Source organism: Ailuropoda melanoleuca, chromosome 13 (assembly GCF_002007445.2).
Source record: "Ailuropoda melanoleuca isolate Jingjing chromosome 13, ASM200744v2, whole genome shotgun sequence".
NCBI lineage: Eukaryota > Metazoa > Chordata > Mammalia > Carnivora > Ursidae > Ailuropoda > Ailuropoda melanoleuca.
In genome coordinates, this window is record NC_048230.1 from 39,766,327 (window position 1) to 39,784,563 (window position 18,237).

The window sequence follows — 18,237 nt, forward strand, 5'->3', positions numbered from 1 at the left end:
CGGAGCCCCTGCGACGCTGTCCTTACCGCCCGTGCTCCCGAGGTCCGTGGCCCGGCCGCGCTGAAGGCCCTTGACGCCTCCCCCACCCTGTCCTTACGCGACTCGTCCGCGCCGGGCCGGGGACCTTCCTCGGCCCAGAGGAAGCCCTCGGTCGGCAGCGGCTGCGGGGAGACTGAGGCGGGGGGCGCGCGGCGCGGGAGGAGCCTGCGGAAGCAGGGCAAGGATGGATGGCTGCAGGGCCAGGAACTCACAAGTGGGGCCGCCTGCCCTCCACTTCTACCTCCCCATGCGAGAGAAGGCTGGGGGGCCTGTAAGGTCTGGATCAAGCCCCCCCACTTCCTCTCCTACTCCAAGTACAAACGGTACTGGTAAAATAAGTTGAAAATCAATGGGCTAGCTCAAGAATAAGGGACCCCCCCCCCCCGGCCAGGCTGTCATTTGCGAGGTGCTGGGAGTGACAAGCTGGACAAGCCCCTGACTTGGTCGTGGCTGGGGCTGGGGACGAGGCGTGGGCCCAGCAGCTGAGGGCCATCCCTGAGGCCGGCCCTGGGCTGGAGGAGGGCAACCAGAAGGGGCTGTAAAGGCGCCTCTCCCCATCGCACATTCAAGTGTCCATGGCGGTTTCCTGTGGCCAAAGTCCTTCTGTTAAGAGAGCTGGTCTAAGTGGTCACCAGCAGATGGCTGAGAAAGAGCAGCTGCAGCAAAATAATGAGTAGGAGAGAAGAGAAGAAAGTTTATTTTATTCCACTAACATGGAATTTCTTAAAAAATACATTCAGGCAGCTGCTTTCCTGCAGCCCCAAGCCCAGGCCTCCAGTGCCCCAAACCCTGTGGGTGTTGGAGCACCCCCTACCCACAGCCTGGACCTTCATAATCAGCAGCCAGGAGCAGGGAAACTTCAGGATTCAGGGTCCCAGACACGTCACAAAGCCCCAGGCCAGAGCCAAAACAGTTCTGATGACAGAAGGGGTCCAAGGGCCATGACACCCACACAGGCCTGCTCCTGGCCCCTGCTTTCCTCCTAAGTCAGAGCAGACGCTGGAGCCAGAGCCCAGACTGAGGGCAGGGTGAAGTCCTGCAAGGGGCTCTGGTGCTCCTCTATCCTGGCTCCCCCTGCAGAGCAACCCTGCAGGCCAGGGTCCCGGGGGGGGGGGGCGGAACAGGTTGGAAAGGGTGGTGGTCATGTTCTGTAGATTTCCTGGTCTCACCCCCTAACTGCAGTTTCTCCTCTGTGCCCCTATGAGTAGCTCTTGTGAGTTCTTGTGCTGACAACCCCCCACCCCTAGACACCACTACCTTCAGCAGGCTGGCTGCCCAGCCCTTTCCTTCTACCACCCCCTTCATGAGGCTGCTTCAGAGCAGTGGCCCTTTGGGGCGACACGATACACACAGCACCATGCTGAGCCAAGGAGGGGGATGCTGAATGGGCAGCTGATGCCAACTGGCCCAGCTGTAAGGCTCTCACCCCCACCCCATGGAAGGAGTGTAGCAGGTAGACTGGGGAAAAGGGCCACCACCTTTACCCACAGCTCCTCCCCATCAGCACAGCCCCCACTTCTTGTGGGCTGCTGGGATGTGTTTTCCCCGGAGGCCCTTAGCCGTGCTCTGTCCACCCAGGAAGAGAACAGCCTGAGCAGGACTTCACAGACAGGAGGATCTGGGCATGGGGTGGGGGGGTATAAAGTGACTAATTCTTCCCCCCCAGAACCAGAAGCAAAGCTGTGTGAGGAACAGTACTGAGAAAAATGGAATCTGAGGAAGGCAAGGGTTCCTTCGCTCATACTTTGTGAGCAGGGATGTGATGGGAAGGGAAGATGGAGTGAAATAAGGAATGTGCTCTTAGCTTCAGTGTATATTAAATTGTGGAAGGAAGAGTGCACACGGGAGGACCAAGCCCCACAAAGGGCCCAATCCCAGCCCTCAGGCTCCAGCCGTGGCCCTCGGCCCTCTGCCCTCTGCCCCCGGAGCCCGGACGGTTCTCTGGGCAGAAGGTGCTGAGAAGCGCAGGGTGGCCGCTGCTGCCTTTCCCATGAGCATGCACCATGCAGAGAAACCACCTCAAGCTCCTTCTGACCGATGGGGCTGCATCCCCACAGACCAAGTCCTGCATTCTCCCCAAGAAAGCCCTTGTCCTAGTGACGGCAGAGCTGGCTGGCGGGCAGGGAGCGGGCAGCAGCTCTCGGCACAACAAGAAATGGTAGAGGAGTCCGCCTTCTTTTGGTTTCCCGCCCTCGGGGCTAGCTGTCCGCCTTCTTCATGTGGTGGAAGAGGTTACAGAAGAGCTCATACCAGAAGAACACGAAGCCAGTGGAGAGAGCAGCCTTCAGCAGGCTGGGGGACAGGCCCTTGAAGAAGCCCGTGGGGCCTTCCTCTCGCAGCACCTGCTGGGCACAATGCAGGAGGCCCCTATAGCTGCGAACCTGGGCAGAGGACAGAGGGAGTGATTAACACGCAGATGCTGGCTCTATTCTCCTGTCAGCCCAGCAGCTGGCATGTCACAGCTCCCCATCAACACCTGCTGGACAAAGCAATGAACGCAAAAAGGACAGAGGAGTGAACCTTTTCCTTCTCTTCCAAGTGGACTAATAATTCAGACTTACCAGATGCAGCGCCTGGAAATCAGCACTGGACAGAGCTCCTACTGACTGGGCCTCTTACGGACCCTTTCCCCCGTCCTCCCGGCACCCCGTGGGCAGTGGATCTCAATCTGGCCCTCGTGAGCTCTGGCCTCTAGCCTGGCCTTCTCAGTTCACCACACACCGCTGCCAGACTCGCGTCCCCAAGACTCAACTCCCCTCAAGCCCTGCTCTCTCCACAGCTCCACTAACTCCCCGTTGCGATGACAACAACATTATAAACAATCAAGGGGAGTCTGGCTGGCTCAGTTGGTAGTGTGGGACCCTTGATCTTGGGGTCATGAGTTCAAGTCCCATGCTGGGCATAGAGCTTACTTAAAATAAAGGGGAAAGGAAGAGAAAAAAAGAATCAAATCAAAGCCCCACAGCCTGGTGTCAGGGTGCTGCCCCATTTGGCCTCAACTTCCCTCCCTGATCTGCCCTCATCCCCCACTGGTCCTCCCACCAAACTGGCCGCAAAGTCTGTTAGGAGCAAGGCTCTCTCCTCTGTCCTGGGCTCTCACCAACTCTCCCTGTTAAATTCAAACCATTCCCTCAGGACAAGTTCGTTAAGTGGAAAAAGGAGGTTATAAAACCTTGTATTCCACCCTGTGTTAAAACGTACGCGTGTATGTTTATGCAAAGAAACAGAACTATAGCCAAAGGTTCCGTGATTATCTCTGGGTGGGCAGTGCTGGGAGTCAGGTTTACCTTTTCGTCTCCGGGACGTCTCTGAATTTCCTACAAAGATGTATTACAGCTAACTCAATTCTTTCCCTTCCCCCAAGTAAGGAGTGCTCTCTCCCTTCCGTGTCCCATTCCACGCCACTCTTCTCCTCTGACATCTGTTGGGCATGTTTGTCCCAGGTTCCCAGGTTCCGGAGGAGCACTGGAGTTACTCCCCCTTGCTCTACCCCCAGCACACCAGGCCATGGTGCCCCTAAAGCAGCAGGTAAAAATCCAGTTTGCAAAACCCAAGCTGACTAGGGAATGATTCTTTTTTTTTTTTTTTTTAAGATTTTATTTATTTATTTGACAGAGATAGAGACAGCCAGCGAGAGAGGGAACACAAGCAGGGGGAGTGGGAGAGGAAGAAGCAGGCTCACAGTGGAGGAGCCTGATGTGGGGCTCGATCCCATAACGCCGGGATCACGCCCTGAGCCGAAGGCAGACGCTTAACCGCTGTGCCACTCAGGCGCCCCAAGGGAATGATTCTTAACATTACAAGATCCCTACAATGGGGGCTTCTGTGAATGACAAACCCTTCTAGTGCCTTTAAAATATAATTTAGTTGATCAGATTTCATTCCCCCTCTCCAGGAACCCCTACAGAATAAAGCAAAAATCTCATGCTCCGGCGGGAGTCCCCTCCATGTTCTTTAGTATTTCGGGGACCTATCTCTACTTAACGTTTATTTATTTATTTGAGAGAGAGAGAGAGAGGGAGCAGGCATGTTAGAGCTTGACAGCAGGGGAGGAGCAGAGGGAGAGGGACAAGCAGACTCCACACCAAGCACGGAGCCCAACGTGGGGCTTGACCCACAAACCTGATATCACGACCTGAGCGGAAACCAGGAGTCAGACGCTCAACCGTGCCAACCGGCGCCCTTCAACAAAGTCACCCTTCTTATGTGATTATATTCTTTGTCCCAAACTGAACTGAACACTTTTCTTTTTTTTACTTGAGGTAGGCTCCATGCCCATCGTGGAGCCCAACACAGGGCTTGAACTCACAACCCCCAGATCAAGACCTGAGCTGAGACCAAGAGTCAGACACTTAACCTACTGAGCCCCCAGGCACCCTAAGCTGAACACTCTTTAAGAGCAAACACTGAACCCTCCTTTGCCTGGATCGTCCCAGTGTCCAACATGCACAGGGCTTGTGTGTGGTTTTCCCATGTGTTTGGGGATCCCCAGGGATGGGTTGTGGGGGCTAATGCTGACCAATGGGCAGGGGAGGGGCAAGGCTCAGAGCTCTCTGCAGGGGGACGGCTCACCTGGCCAAAGGTGGCTCGGGCCCGCTCAAACCCTCCGACCTGCAGCCGCTTCTTGAGGAGGTCCAGGGGGTATGTGAGGGTCTTGCTGATGACTCCGGCTCCACTGCCACACAGCAGGTTTTTGAGGTTCTCTGAACCAAAGTGGGATTGAGGGGGAACATGAGGGAAGTGCGATTGGGGGGAAGACAAGTTCAAGGTCAAGAGCTCTAAGCCTCCGCCATAAAACTAAGACCCACCAGCATCCTGAATCTCCAAGGAGAACCACACACGGCCACTCTGGGCACGGACGGCAATAAGGAGGGAATGGAATAGGAACTTGCAGGCTCTGCGGTGTGACTCGGTTCAAGGCTTGGGAGGAAATAAATGTCGACAGTGCTACTGCTGGGGTGGCAAGAGCTGAAAGAAAGGGTCTGCAAGCGGCTGGCTTGGTTGGTTTGGTTGGCAGGGTTTGGAGAACGGGGATGTGCTAGCCTCTGACAGGAAGACCTCAGCCCGTACAAGGATCGGACAGAGATGGCTTGCGGGAGGGGGACAGTGGAGACCCGGATTCTCTTCGTGTGAGGGCTGTCTCACCGTTCTTCCTTCCCTGGGCGGGCAGGACCCACTCGTGCACATGCTTCAAGGCGCTGTAGAAGGAGAACTGGAACCCGGCGTAGGGGAAGATGGCGATCAAGGTGGGGTTCAAGCCTTTGTAGAAAACCAAGGGGCCTTCGGTCCGGTACATGGTCACCACAGCATCTCGCAGGGTTTTATACACCTGGACGGCACACAGGCAGCTCCAGTGAATGTGTGGGGGCGGTCTGGCTCGAGAACACAGCCCATCACGCTCCCCTCGCCTCAGCTAAAATCCTAGCCGCTGGGAGCATGACTTATCCTGCCAAGGGCACAAAGAAAATGCTGGACAAAAATCCCAGGGGTGGGGTTTTCCAGCAACTCCCTTCCTAGCTATTGACAAGACCAGTATGTCTGCACAAGTGCACAACGGCACATGTCTGAGGATGGCTGCCCCCGCGTCCTGCAGGACAGCAAAGACGCAGCATTCACCCTCGGGTGGTGGTTACATACATGACGACACACCCGTCCAGAAGGACACAGAGCAGCCGTTGAAAAAGGATCACACCATCTATGCAATGGATCGGGAATAATCCCCAAACATATAGTTGAATGAGAACAGTGAGAGGCTGAAGAGTGGCTTTAGTGACTGTGGAGGAACAAACTACGCAGGGATTCCACCCGCCCCCCCCCCCNCCCCCCCCCCCCCCCCCCGCCCTCAGGCATACACGAGAAACGGGGAAGGGAGAGCATGACCTCCACGGAGGGAAAGGCAGGGCAGGGGAAGAGGGAGATTGACTCTTACCATTTTATGCTATGTGGATTTTTTGCCGTGTGCATATATTTAACCTTTTGTAACCTGTCAACAGGCAATCTCCATGCAGGGAGACCACAAGGCATTGATTTTTCTTAGTACCCTTTCATTCGACGCATTCTTTGCAGTGGACCAGAGGGGCGGTGGGCACGGCGAGGCACTGAGGGGACAGGGCAGCTGAGGGAGGTACACTGCACGGAGAAGGGAGGACCCTGGCTACCTCCTCCCCTCTTAGCTCCCAGATGCTGGCAGCCACGCCGAAGGATTTCACCCTGGGGATCTCCAAGAAAGGGCCAAGCCTCAGAGAAAGGCCATCGGGCAACAAGCCTGCCATGCGCCCACAGTCCCACTCTGCTTCTCTGTGCCCCCTTTAACGCCAGGCTGGCAGCCAAGGGTCACCAGACATCTGAGGAAAGCCCTCATAAAAAATGGAGACCGGGGCGCCTGGCTGGCTCAGTCAGTAGAGTGTGTGACTCTTGATCTCAGGGTCACGAGATCCTGTAACCCACAGTAGTTACAAAAATAAAAAACAAAAAACCAAAGGAAAAAAAAACCAGAGACCAAAATGATCAATGGGGGACACAGAAATCATCTGGAAGGAAGAAGTATAGACAGAAGAAGGAAACAAAGGGAAACAGAGGCCAACCACAAAACTGGAACTGATATTCTCAGGCCACAGAGAAGGCATCACCTCTGTGATAAAAGGGAAGGGTCTATTTAAAAAAGAGGTAAGATTCAGAGAACAAGACAAGCTCTTGAGGGAAAAAAATCTTTGTGAATTTGAGTTAGGCAGATTTCTTTCTTTTTTCTTTTTTTTAAGATTTTACTTATTTATTTGAGAGACAGAGAGAGAGCAAGAGTGGATGGAGAGAGAGAGAGAATCTGAAGCAGACTCCACGCTGAGCAGAGCCCCGTACAGGGCTCAATCCCCTGACTGCGAGATCATGACCTGACGTGAGACCAACAGTTGGACACTTAACCTACTGAGCCACTCAGGGGCCCCTATGCAAAGGTTTCTTAGATAAAATACCAAAAGCAGGGGCGCCTGGGTGGCACAGCGGTTAAGCGTCTGCCTTCGGCTCAGGGCGTGATCCCGTGATCCCGGCATTATGGGATCGAGCCCCACATCAGGCTCCTCCGCTGTGAGCCTGCTTCTTCCTCTCCCACTCCCCTGCTTGTGTTCCCTCTCTTGCTGTCTCTGTCTCTGTCACATAAATAAATAAAATCTTTAAAAAAAAAAGAAAATACCAAAAGCAAGATCCATAAAAGAACAAATTGATAAATTAGGCCTTTACTGGGGCACCTGGGTGGCTCAGTCGGTGAAGTGTATGCCTTCGGCTCAGGTCATGATCCCGGGGTCCTGGGATCGAGCCCCACATCGGGCTCTCTGCTCAGTGGGGAGCCTGCTTCTCCCTTTGCCTGCTGCTCCCCCTGGTTGTGTGCGTGCATGTTCTCTCTCTCTAATAAATAAATAAAGTCTTTAAAAAAAATTAAAAACTTTTGCTCTTCAAAAAATGGACTATAAGGACGTGAAGACAGCCACAGCCAGACTCAGAAAAAATATGTAAAACAAAAACAACAAGCGACCAGAAATGGAAAACAATTTGAACAGACTGCTTCAGCGAAGAAGGTACACGGAGGGCAAGTAAGCACATAAAAAGACACTCAACATCTCTGTGGTAAAATCACAGTGAGATACCACTATTCACATCTAGTAGAATGGCTAAAATTTAAAAGAATAAAATAAAAATAGGGGCACCTGGGTGGCTGAGTTGGTTAAGCACCAACTCATGGTTTCCGCTCAGGTCATGACTTCAGGGCCCTGAGATGGAGCCCAACCCCATCCGGTTCCCTGCTCAGCGGGGAGTCTGCTTGGGGTTCTTTCCCTCTGCCCCTCCCCCCCACTCACAGGCACACCCGTTCTCTCCTTCTCAAATAAATAGATCTTTAGAAAAGAATGAAATTGCGGATGGGACCAGAGGGTATTATGCTAAGCAAAGTCAGTCAATCAGAGAAAGACAATGATGATATGATCTCACTGATATGTGGAATTTAAAAAACAAGGCAGAGAATCAGAAGGGAAGAGAAGAAAAAAAAAAAAGAAATAAGACAAAACCAGAGAAGGAGACAAAGCATAAGAGACTCTTAATCATAGGAAACAAACTGAGGGTTGCTGGAGGGGAGGCAGGTGGGGGGACCGGGTTGACTGGGTGATGGACAGAGGGGAGGGCACGTGACGTAATGAGCCCTGAGTATCATGTAAGACTGATGAGTCACAGACCTGTACGCCTGAGACAAATAATACACTTATATGTTAATTAACTGAATTTAAATTAAAAAATAAAAAATTTTAAATTTTAAAAAGAATAAAAGAAAAACAAAAACCAGATAATACTAAGTATTGGTGAGGCTGAGGAACAGCTGGGACTGTTGGTGGGAAGGCAAGACGGCACAGCCATGTAGGAAGCAGGTCGGCTTTTCCTCAAAATTGAACGCTTTCACAACTCAGCAATCCTACCCCCAGGTATTCACCCCAGAGAAACAAATGTTCACACAATAATCCGTATGTGAATGTTCATAGTGGTTTTATTCATAATCACCAAAAGACTGGAGAACCACCCTGATACCTTCCAACTAACAAACCATGGTAAGGCCACAGGACAGAATATTATGCAGCAAGGAAAAGGAACCGACCTCTCCCACGCGTGGCATGGGTGGCTCCCAGGTACAGATGCCAAGTGAAGGGCGCCCACTCTAACAACTACGTAAGACATAGTCCCTGTAAGTGACATTCTGAAAAAGATCAAACTTCAGCCAGAAGACAGATCAGTGGTTATCAGAGGCTGGCAATGGAGAGGGACTGACTCTAGAGGGGCAGGAGGACATTTTGGGGGTGATGGAACTTTTGTTTTATATCTTGATTATAGTAGTGGTTCTGTGACAGTATGGATTCATCAGAAGTCACAGAGGGGCCCCTGGGTGGCTCAGCTGGTTGAGTGTCTGACTTGGGCTTGCGTCATGATCTCGGAGCCCTGGGATGGAGCCCCCGGTCGGGTTCCACGCTCAGCAGGGTCTATTTGTCCCTCTACCCTTCCCCCTGAAAACAGAGAGTGAGTTTTACTGTGTATGTGAGAGAGACGAGAGCAAGTGCACACAGCAGGGGGAGGGGCACAGGGAAAGGGAGAGAGAATCTCAAGCAGCCTCCATGCTGAGTGAGGAGCCCAATGTGGGGCTCGCTGTCACAACCCTGAGATCACAACCTGAGCATAAACCAAGAGTTGGACGGTCAACCAACTGAGCCACCAGGCACCCCTGATTAAGAAACATTTTAAAGATTTTATTTACTTATTTATTTGAGAGAGAGAGATAGCAACAGAGATAGTGCGAGAGAGAGAGAGGACGAGTGGAGAGGAGAGGGAGAAGCAGGCTCCCCGCTAAGCAACAAGCCCTGACGCGGGGCTCCATCCCAGGACCCTGGGATCATGACCTGAGCTGAAGGCAGACTCTTAACCAGCTGAGCCACCCAGGCGCCCCATGAAACATTTTAAAGGTGAGGTTTCACACCATGGCTGCTACTGACCTATGGAAGGCGGAGGGTCTGCGGCTTTTAAACAGATCTCTTCCACTCACTTTTGCACGCAGACGATTTCCTGATCATTCCAGAATCCAGAATCCCTATCTCAGTCATCTAAGCCAGAGAGGTAATACGTTATTCTCTTCTCTCTTATACCTTTCCTTCTCACAGACCTCTTTTTAAAATTTATTATTGAAGTGTAACTGACACACAGTATTATATTAGTTTCAGGTGTACCCTCTCCTAGATTTTTTTTTTCTTTTTTTTAACTAAAGGCCGGGAAGTCACGGAAGAGGACCCCGGCCTCCCGGAGTGGAGAAGCCAATGGAGCACCAGCACGCATTTTTTCCCATCCCAGCAGCCACCATGTTGCTGAGGGCTATATGTCTTCTCCAACTACAAACACCCTTCCCCTCCATCTCTCTGCCCAGTGCCTAGGGCCCCTCATCTCATTTCACCACCAGCAGAAAGCTCTATTTCCCACTAAAGTGCCATACAGAGGGATCTAGCACTCATGTCCCATTCGTTTGCTTGCAGACTGTTCCCAGGGCACTTTGCCCTTCCAAACCAAAAATGCCATCAGGATGTCTCCTCAACAAAAGGGCTCCACCAGCCCAGGATCTCCACCCCAGGCAACGGAACCGAGCGCAGTGCTTCTGAAGAACATCCGGTTCTTAAGCAGTGTCATTCCCCACCCAAATACCCTAAAGCAGAAGGGAGACAGAAACATTCTTCTTTCTTGGTTGAGCACGTGCATGGGTGTGCGCGCGCGCACACACACACACACACACACACACACACAGCTATTCTTACATACGTCCCGGAAACAAAGATTATGGTGGGAAGGTCTATTTCAGGATTTAATCCCTCCCTTTCACTCAGTAAGTTCTTCCTGCAATCTGACTCAATCATCCCATTTCCTCTATCCATTCTTTGTGAAAACCGAAAACACTCACAATAATCCAGAAATACGATCTCAAGTCTCCCTCTCTCGGATGCCTTTACCGTCCAGCCTACCACTCATGACTCGTTCGGTTCCCGCCTGTAGGTTCTGTCTCCCTCGAGAGGCTGCGAGCGCCTGGCACGGTTACAGGTCTTACAGATGGACCGACTGAGGGGATGCAAACCCCAGCAGGCCTGGGGGTCTTGCTCCCTCTCTGGAAAAGAGCCCCGACTCCTGGCTCCCCTTCTGTTACGCGGGCACCCCTTCTCCGGCCCAGCCGCTCACCTTGGGCTCGCCCTGAGCTGCAAAGCGAGTGCGCAGCACGTCCACGGGCTGCACGGCCAGGGTGGCGGCGCTGGCGGACAGGCCGCCGCATGCGAAGTGCACTGAGAAGTCACGGGCGTCGTACTCAGTGGCTCTGTGCACCAGCTCGGTCAGCAGTTCAAACGACAGAAACTACAAGAGCACGTGACAAAGTAATTGAGAAACAGCCCCCCCGCCCCACCCTGTATACCACCATGTATACCACCATGACCCAGGTGGGGCCCAGTTCTATGGACGAGGAAATACTCTCCCTGAGCAGTGACAGAATACAAGAAACATAATTTTGTGCAAAGTGCAGATGCCATTTTTTACACTACTCGAGTAGAGCCGAATATCCAGAGGGTTAAGAAAATAGATGAGAAAAATTTTATATCAGAAAGTTGTACTCAGGGGCGCCTGGGAGGCTCAGGCCGTGAAGCGTCGGCCTTCGGCTCAGGTCATGATCCCAGGGTCCTGGGATCGAGCCCCACAGCAGGCTCCTTGCTCAGCACAGAGCCTGCTTCTCCCTCTCCCTCTGCCTGCTGTTTCCGCTGCTTGTGCTGTCAACTGAATAAATAAGATCTTAAAAAAAAAGAAAGAAAAGAAAGTTCTACTCATTAACTGTGTTTCCTCAGAGCCGGGAGAGGAGAGCCGTTATGATTCTCTGCGGGCACCCCTTCAGTGCAGCTGGCAGACTGCAGTCTGTTTGACAGACACTCTGCCCTGGAGCAGAAATTCTCTCAGGAGAATTCCGCGTATCCTGGGCTGAGCTCTGCTGTAGGCAGCTCAAGATGGCTCAGGGTCCGAGAGCACGTGGCTGGGTGTACTCGTCACACTGCAGCATCGGAGTGCTGGCCGCAGAGGCACGTCGACCCATGAGCACCTGACCCAAGCCATTGCTGTGACATCACAGGAAAGGTAGGCAGGGGCTACTCTGGCTCTAGCTGTCCGGGTGGGAATCCTGATTCTGACAACTTTGCAGCTGGTGACTTTGGCTGGGTTCATTACGTAAGCTCTCTCTGCCTCGTCTTCTGTCGGTAACATGGGGGTGACCACAGAGCCTCCCTGGAAGGACGGCTGTGAGGTAACACACGTCAAGTGCTTAACGCAGGGCCCGGCTCACAATGAGCACTGCACCTGGGCCGGCTCCTACCCCCACTACGACTGTACACCACCCCCCCCCCCAGGAAATCAACTGGTGCCGGGGCGCCTGGGGGGTCAGTCGTTCGGCGTCCGACTCTTGGTTTCAGCTCAGGTCATGATCTCGGGGTCGTGGCATCGAACCCCAAGTCGAGCTCTGCACTCAGCGGGGAGTTTGCTTGTCCCTCTCCCTCTGCTCTTCCCCCTGCTGGCACACAGGCTCTCTCACTCTCTCTCAAATAAATAAAGTCTTTAAAAAAAAAAAGAAAGAAAAAAAGACTGAAAGGAATCAACTGACGCTGAGCGACATGAACATGTGAACAAAAGCTACAGAGCCCGCATTCTCATCCTGCCCTCCACGTCCGGGCTGTGTGGCCTGTGGCAGCTCAGCTCACTTCCCCTTCTCTGCGATCCACGAACACCTGTTCTACCTTCCTCACAATGCTGCTGGGAAGTTCACAGGAAGTACAGATGTGAAAATGCTATTTTGAAAAATGAAAGGATTTGTATCGACATTTGCCAAGCCCACTGGGGGCGTGATGTCAGGAGAGTCTCCTAGGGGGCAACACCTAATTAATATTCAGTTGGGGCTAGGTCCCCCCATTGCGGGGATGTGGGGAAGGGAATGCCTAAACAGTACAGCTTGGTCTGACTCAGTCTTCGATTTCGGACTTCAAACTTCATGTAGTTTCCCAGTTAAGACAAGTAGAAATGTGGTGACCGCCTACCCAGACAGGGTCCCTGCAGGCCCCACCTCCCCATGCTCCTCTGTTGAGCAACACTAATCCAGGGCCCTGGCCCGTTCCCCTGCCACCTACTTGGACAGCTCCATAGCCTATAGAGAGAAGCTGCGCTGGGACGTGTCCTTTCCAGAATGCTGCGAGGCCTTCCTCTTGCAAAATCTGTCTCCCAGCCTGCAGGATCCCATAGTATTTTGCACTGGGGTCACTGCGAGACAGGCGTTCAATCTGAAGCTAGGAATCAAAATTGAAAAGGTCAGGACGACAGGGGCAGGTGTGGGGTGAGAAGGGGGAATTGTGGAAAATGTAACAAAGGCAGCCAAGTGCTCTCGACAAAATTCCAAGCTTTGGAAACTGCTTTGACAAGAAAAAGAAAACTTGGCCTCTAGCCATTACATGGGGAAAACAAGGGGAAGGGTACCTGGAAACGGATCTTGATGACATCCAAGGGGCTGACCATCACGCGAGTGACAAGTCCAGACACAGACCCAGCCACCGCCACCTCAAAACTGGAGATACTCCTGCCATCGGCTTTGGGGTCATAGCCAACCATCCCTGCCTCTGGCCCATACAACATCCATCAGTTTCAATCTAAAAGCAACAGACATGGAGTAAACACCAGAGCAAGTTCTTAGGGTCTCTGCTCACAAGCCACCTCCTCAGAGCAGCCCTCCCTGACCATCCCATCTAACACAGCACCCACATCCCCTTTTCTCCCCTTGCCCGGCTCTCTTCTTCTGCATATCGTTAATATACTGGACATCGATTCTGGACATCTGTTTCTTGCCACTCTCCCCCACGAGAATGTGAACCTGTGACAACGTGGCCTTGCTCTCATTTGCCCATCCCTGTATTTCCAGTGCCTGGAAAAGAGCCCAGCATGGTGAGCGCTCACATTTGTTGACTGAATGAACCAATAGGCTTGGTAGGAAATCATTCACTTCCAGAGATCAGCTTGCTTTCCAAGACACCTGGCTTTATGGCAAACTCCTGCCTGAGGTAAAGTCCCAGGCTGAGCCAGTGTGGGGGCAGAGCCCGCTGCAGCTGAGCACCGAGGGAGACGTCTGACATGCAGGCTCCAGGAGCACCCATGGGATTCCCCAACAAGCCCACATGATCCAAAGGAAGAGCCCAGCCACTCCTGAGCCCTCCTGCATTCCCTCCCCAGTTTGCACACCTCAGGCCCAGCCGTAGCAATGGAGCCGTGCTAGGCGTTGAAATGATGTCCCCTGGCCCACCTGATCCCCGGGGACTGCTTCAACCTCACCCTGGACCTCCCTCCGGCCACTTCAACTGGGGTGGGCTCTGCTCCCGACCAGTTCCTAGAACACACTGCTTGAGCTCCTATCGGCCGACCTTGCCTCTGCACCTACTCTTTCCCATGTCCGAAACGCAACGGCTCTCCCCTCCCCCCGTGTGCCCCCCACTCATGCTTCCCCAGGCCAGCCCCTCCCATGCACCAGGGCTCAGCTAAAGAGCACCCCCCAGCCCAGGGGTTGTCCTTATGTCCTCTCTAGCATTCACAGCACTTGCTCCTGGTTGAGTGCCACTGTTCTAGAGAAACACTACCATGGGTGTGTAAAATGTCATGGATTACGTCACTTTTTGTAAAACTGGATATCACACAAATGCTTACCAACAGAGGGCTGGATAAATACACTAAGTCACACCCGAACAATGGAATCCGATGCAGCCGTTAGAAGGAATGAGCTAGAGCGATACACACACTTGAAAAGACCACAACACACTGAAACATGGAAAAGACATTTCAGAACAGTACGTCTAGCATAACCCCATTTTTGCAAAAGAAAAACAGCAAGACCTATATACACTCCATACGGTAGTAGAAAGCATAGGGGAAAAGTCTGAATCAGCACACACACCGACAGGCTGGTAAGATTACCTCTGGGGGAAAGGTTGGCAAAGGAAGAGAGAAAATACATCTTTCCCTTTCTTTATACAATTCTATATCCTGTGAATTTGTTATGTCCCACCGCACCCCAAAACAACTAAAACTTTTAGAAGGGGCCGCAGAGTTAACCTAGTTCTTGAATACCAACAGTAACGGGAAAGTCAGTGTGCACACAGGGCCAAGCTCCACCCCACCACTGATTGTTTTTTTCCTCTGGAACTGTCTGCACCACTCCTTCAGCCCCAATCTCACTTTCGTGTACGAAAGTATGAAAGTAGTACTCCAAGCCATCCTTAAAATTGATGTAGCATTTCTACGTGGCTCTTTCAGCAAAGCATTCTAAAATAATATATATATTTTTAAAGTCTAATGGTGGGGCACCTGGGTGGCTGAGCAGCCAACTCTTGATTTCAGCTCAGGTCATGATCTCAGGGTTATGAGATCAAGCCCCACAGTGGGCCCTGTGCTCGGGGAGGAGTCGGCTTGAGATTCTCTCTCCCCTTCTCTTTCTGCCCCTCTCCATCCTGCTCGCACTTGCACTCTCTCTTAATAAATAAATAAAATCTTAAAAAAAAAAAAAGTCTCATGGTATGAAACCTCCCCACCCCCGCCAGGAATGTGCCCATTTCCTGGCAGCTTCTTCCTCCACACTCTTGAAGGAGGAGACCCGGCCTTTCCCATCAACTTCTCTGTGACATTAATTTGAGCTGGTTCACTCCAGGCACCTGTGAGAAGCAGCTTAAACATGGGGCAGATGACTGGGAGGCAAAGGCTCTCCAGACGCTAACCAGGGATGGCTGAGGTCACACTGAGCAGGGTGAGTGCCCTGCCATCAGGGAATGAGGCATTTCTATAAATAAGCAGCTCTGCATAGATGGACATGTCAACAGGACTGAGTTCAAGTTCTGCTTCTCCCTAGTACCCTGGGAGGCTTATTTAACCTGGGGTCTCCTCTCTCTTCTGGAAAATGGGAATGATGTCTGCCTTGCCTAGCCCAAACTGCTGGGAGGATCATGCAAGATACCCTATGTGGTAAGCTTTGTAAAAAAGGTAAAAGTCTAATATACGTGAAAGGGCTGGTTAAATACAGTTCCATAGTTACCTTACTTTTTCCACTTGTTCGAATTTCCTTCTTGTACCAGTAAGCAGTGATAGTTACCTAAAGAGACAAAATAAAAATGAAGTACAGTTGTATATGCATGATATACAGAACAGAACACCTAGAGACGGGGACCCTGGAGTGAGTGCCGGGGTGGGCGGGGGGTGGGAGAGAGTTCGCCTTTGCCATTCCCCTTCTCTTATTGCAGAAGCCCGTGGCGTTGGGCTATGAGCGGTGAGCTCCCGTGCCCGTGTGCCCATGTGTTCAGCTGGGGAACCCCGCAGACGTCCCCGCGTGTGGACACACGTGTCCAGCTGTGCCTCGGGGCGTTTTCTCCCCAAGTCTGAGAAGACGCCCGCGAAGGAGGCACCCACGTGCATGGGTGTCCCGCATGTGTGCGAGGTTTTGCCCCCAGCGTCGCTGAGGATGCTTCTCAGGTCAGGCGTGACATGTGCGCGGACAGGCACTGCCCCCTCGTGAGTGCCGGCGCGTGTGTGCGAACCCCCGTCCCCGAGCACACGACGAGGAAGAAGAAGGTAGAGGTCACTCACCCGGCACGAAGGGCGCGGCCGACTCCGCGCGGGCTTCTCTTCCTACCTCCTCTCGCAGCCTCACAGCAAAACTAATTGCGCCGGCAGTAACTGATGGGCTCCCGGACCAATCACCGAGCAGCTTCCGACAGGGGCTGGACCAATAGTTGTATAGTCGTAGATGGGCAACGCCTCTTGCAAGGTGTCACTGGAATATGTAGTCTATCGTTACTAAGGCTAGCCCCGTGGTAGACGCAGAGCCTTCTGGAAGATGTAGTCTCTGCGCGCGCGTGCGCGAATGTTATTCACGCATGAGAAGGTGGCGCGTCCCAAAGTCAGGCTGTGCCCTTGGGAGGTCGCATCGCTAAGTGCGTGTGGCTCCCATCATCCTGAGGGCGGAAGGAAGGTTGGGTGCGCTGAATCTGACCCGCTTTCCTCAAAACAACCCGGATAATCTAAACTGGGGAAAGATGGCGGGACGTTTAGCTAAAGCCTGGAGGACTTGGGAGAGAGAGGAGATGGGTTTTTGAAACCAGGAAGAGGACGGCAAGAAGTTAGAAGTTTTGTTTCCCCCTAGGGTTTATTATGCATAATTTCTAATTATAAAAATAATATAAAAATACAGACTCTACAGAAAATGTAGAAACTAAGGGGGAAATGACTCATCCTACCGCTCTTATGCCAAGTAGCATCAGTGTTTTGCAGGACAGTATTTCTTCCTGATTTTTTTTTTAAAGATTTTATTTATTTATTTGACAGAGATAGAGACAGCCAGCGAGAGAGGGTACACAAGCAGGGGGAGTGGGAGAGGAAGAAGCAGGCTCATAGCAGAGGAGCCTGATGTGGGGCTCGATCCCATAACGCCGGGATCACGCCCTGAGCCGAAGCCAGACGCCCAACCGCTGTGCCACCCAGGCGCGCCCCCCTTCCTGATTTTTTAATTGCATTTTTCCCATCAGTGCAATCACTTTGACGCACAATTTTAAAACATAATTGCCCCAACATTATTTTTTTTAAAGATTTTATTTATTTATTTGACAGAGACAGCCAGCGAGAGAGGTAACACAAGCAGGGGGAGTGGGAGAGGAAGAAGCAGGCTCCCAGTGGAGGAGCCTGATCTGGGGCTCGATCGCAGGACTCCGGGATCACGCACTGAGCCGAAGGCAGACGCTTAACGACTGAGACACCCAGGCGCCCCCCCCAACATTATTTTGAAGTAAATACCAGACATTGTATGATTTCACCAGTTAACATTTCAGAATGTATCTTTAAAAGACAAGCATTCCCCCTTTTAAGGCGTATCCCCCAAACTATCATCCGGCCCCCCAAAAATAATTTTCTGCCTTCAGCTCAGGTCATGACCCCGAGGTCCTGGGATGGAGCCCCACATCAACTCCCTCGGCAGGGAGCCTGCATCTCCCTCTCCCTCTGCTGCTCCTCCTGCTGTGTTCTCTCTATTCTCTCTGTCAAATAAATAAATATCTTTAAAATAATAATAATAAAGTTTGTCTAATTGAGATCAAGACTATACATTACAACTGGTTAATATATCTCAAGGCTTTTCAAATCTATGGTTTCCTTTTTTTTTTTTTTTTTGCTTGTAATTTCTTTCATTTTCTTCTCTTTTCTTTTCCTTTCTTCCTCTCTTTATTTATTTGTTTTTTAAGAAAGTAGGTGGTTTGTCCTGTTGAGTTTTCCCCAGGCTGGATCTTGTTCATGGCATCTGCATGAAATTGTTTCACCATCTTCCTCTACCTTCTGTGTTCTCTGCATATTGGTAGTTAGATCTAACGGGTCTGATAAGAACAGGTTTGATTTTTTTTTAAAACAAGATTACTTACCTGGAATTGTGCAGCTCCATAAGGAGAATCACAGTGCGTGCTTGTCTTTCATTTTGTGGCGTTTGTAGCCATTAATATCATTGCATTGATTAGGGGCTGTAAATGGTGACATCACTTCAGCATTTATGCTGGAATACCTGTAAGAGGAACATCCCTTCATTGATTAATGAATTGCATG

General features: G+C 51.7%; 1 protein-coding gene across 8 annotated transcripts; it reads right to left on the reverse strand.

Annotated features, from left to right (window-relative positions):
- Positions 1–713: 713 nt before the first annotated feature.
- On the reverse strand, positions 714–16,351 carry SLC25A19 (solute carrier family 25 member 19). 8 transcript variants are annotated; one of them, XM_034641144.1, is made up of 9 exons: positions 16,240–16,347; positions 15,697–15,748; positions 14,314–14,424; positions 13,099–13,268; positions 12,756–12,911; positions 10,780–10,950; positions 5,185–5,368; positions 4,612–4,742; positions 714–2,420 (listed from the first exon to the last, which is right to left on the reverse strand). In XM_034641144.1, the coding sequence occupies exons 4-9, from the start codon at positions 13,252–13,254 to the stop codon at positions 2,238–2,240; spliced, it is 981 nt and encodes a 326-aa protein (XP_034497035.1). In that variant the 5' UTR covers positions 13,255–13,268; positions 14,314–14,424; positions 15,697–15,748; positions 16,240–16,347; the 3' UTR covers positions 714–2,237. The 8 variants fall into 8 exon arrangements, with proteins under 8 accessions (XP_034497035.1, XP_034497036.1, XP_019655875.1 ...); XM_034641145.1 differs by having other exon boundaries at positions 14,314–14,387; positions 15,692–15,748; XM_019800316.2 differs by having other exon boundaries at positions 15,692–15,748.
- Positions 16,352–18,237: the final 1,886 nt, after the last annotated feature.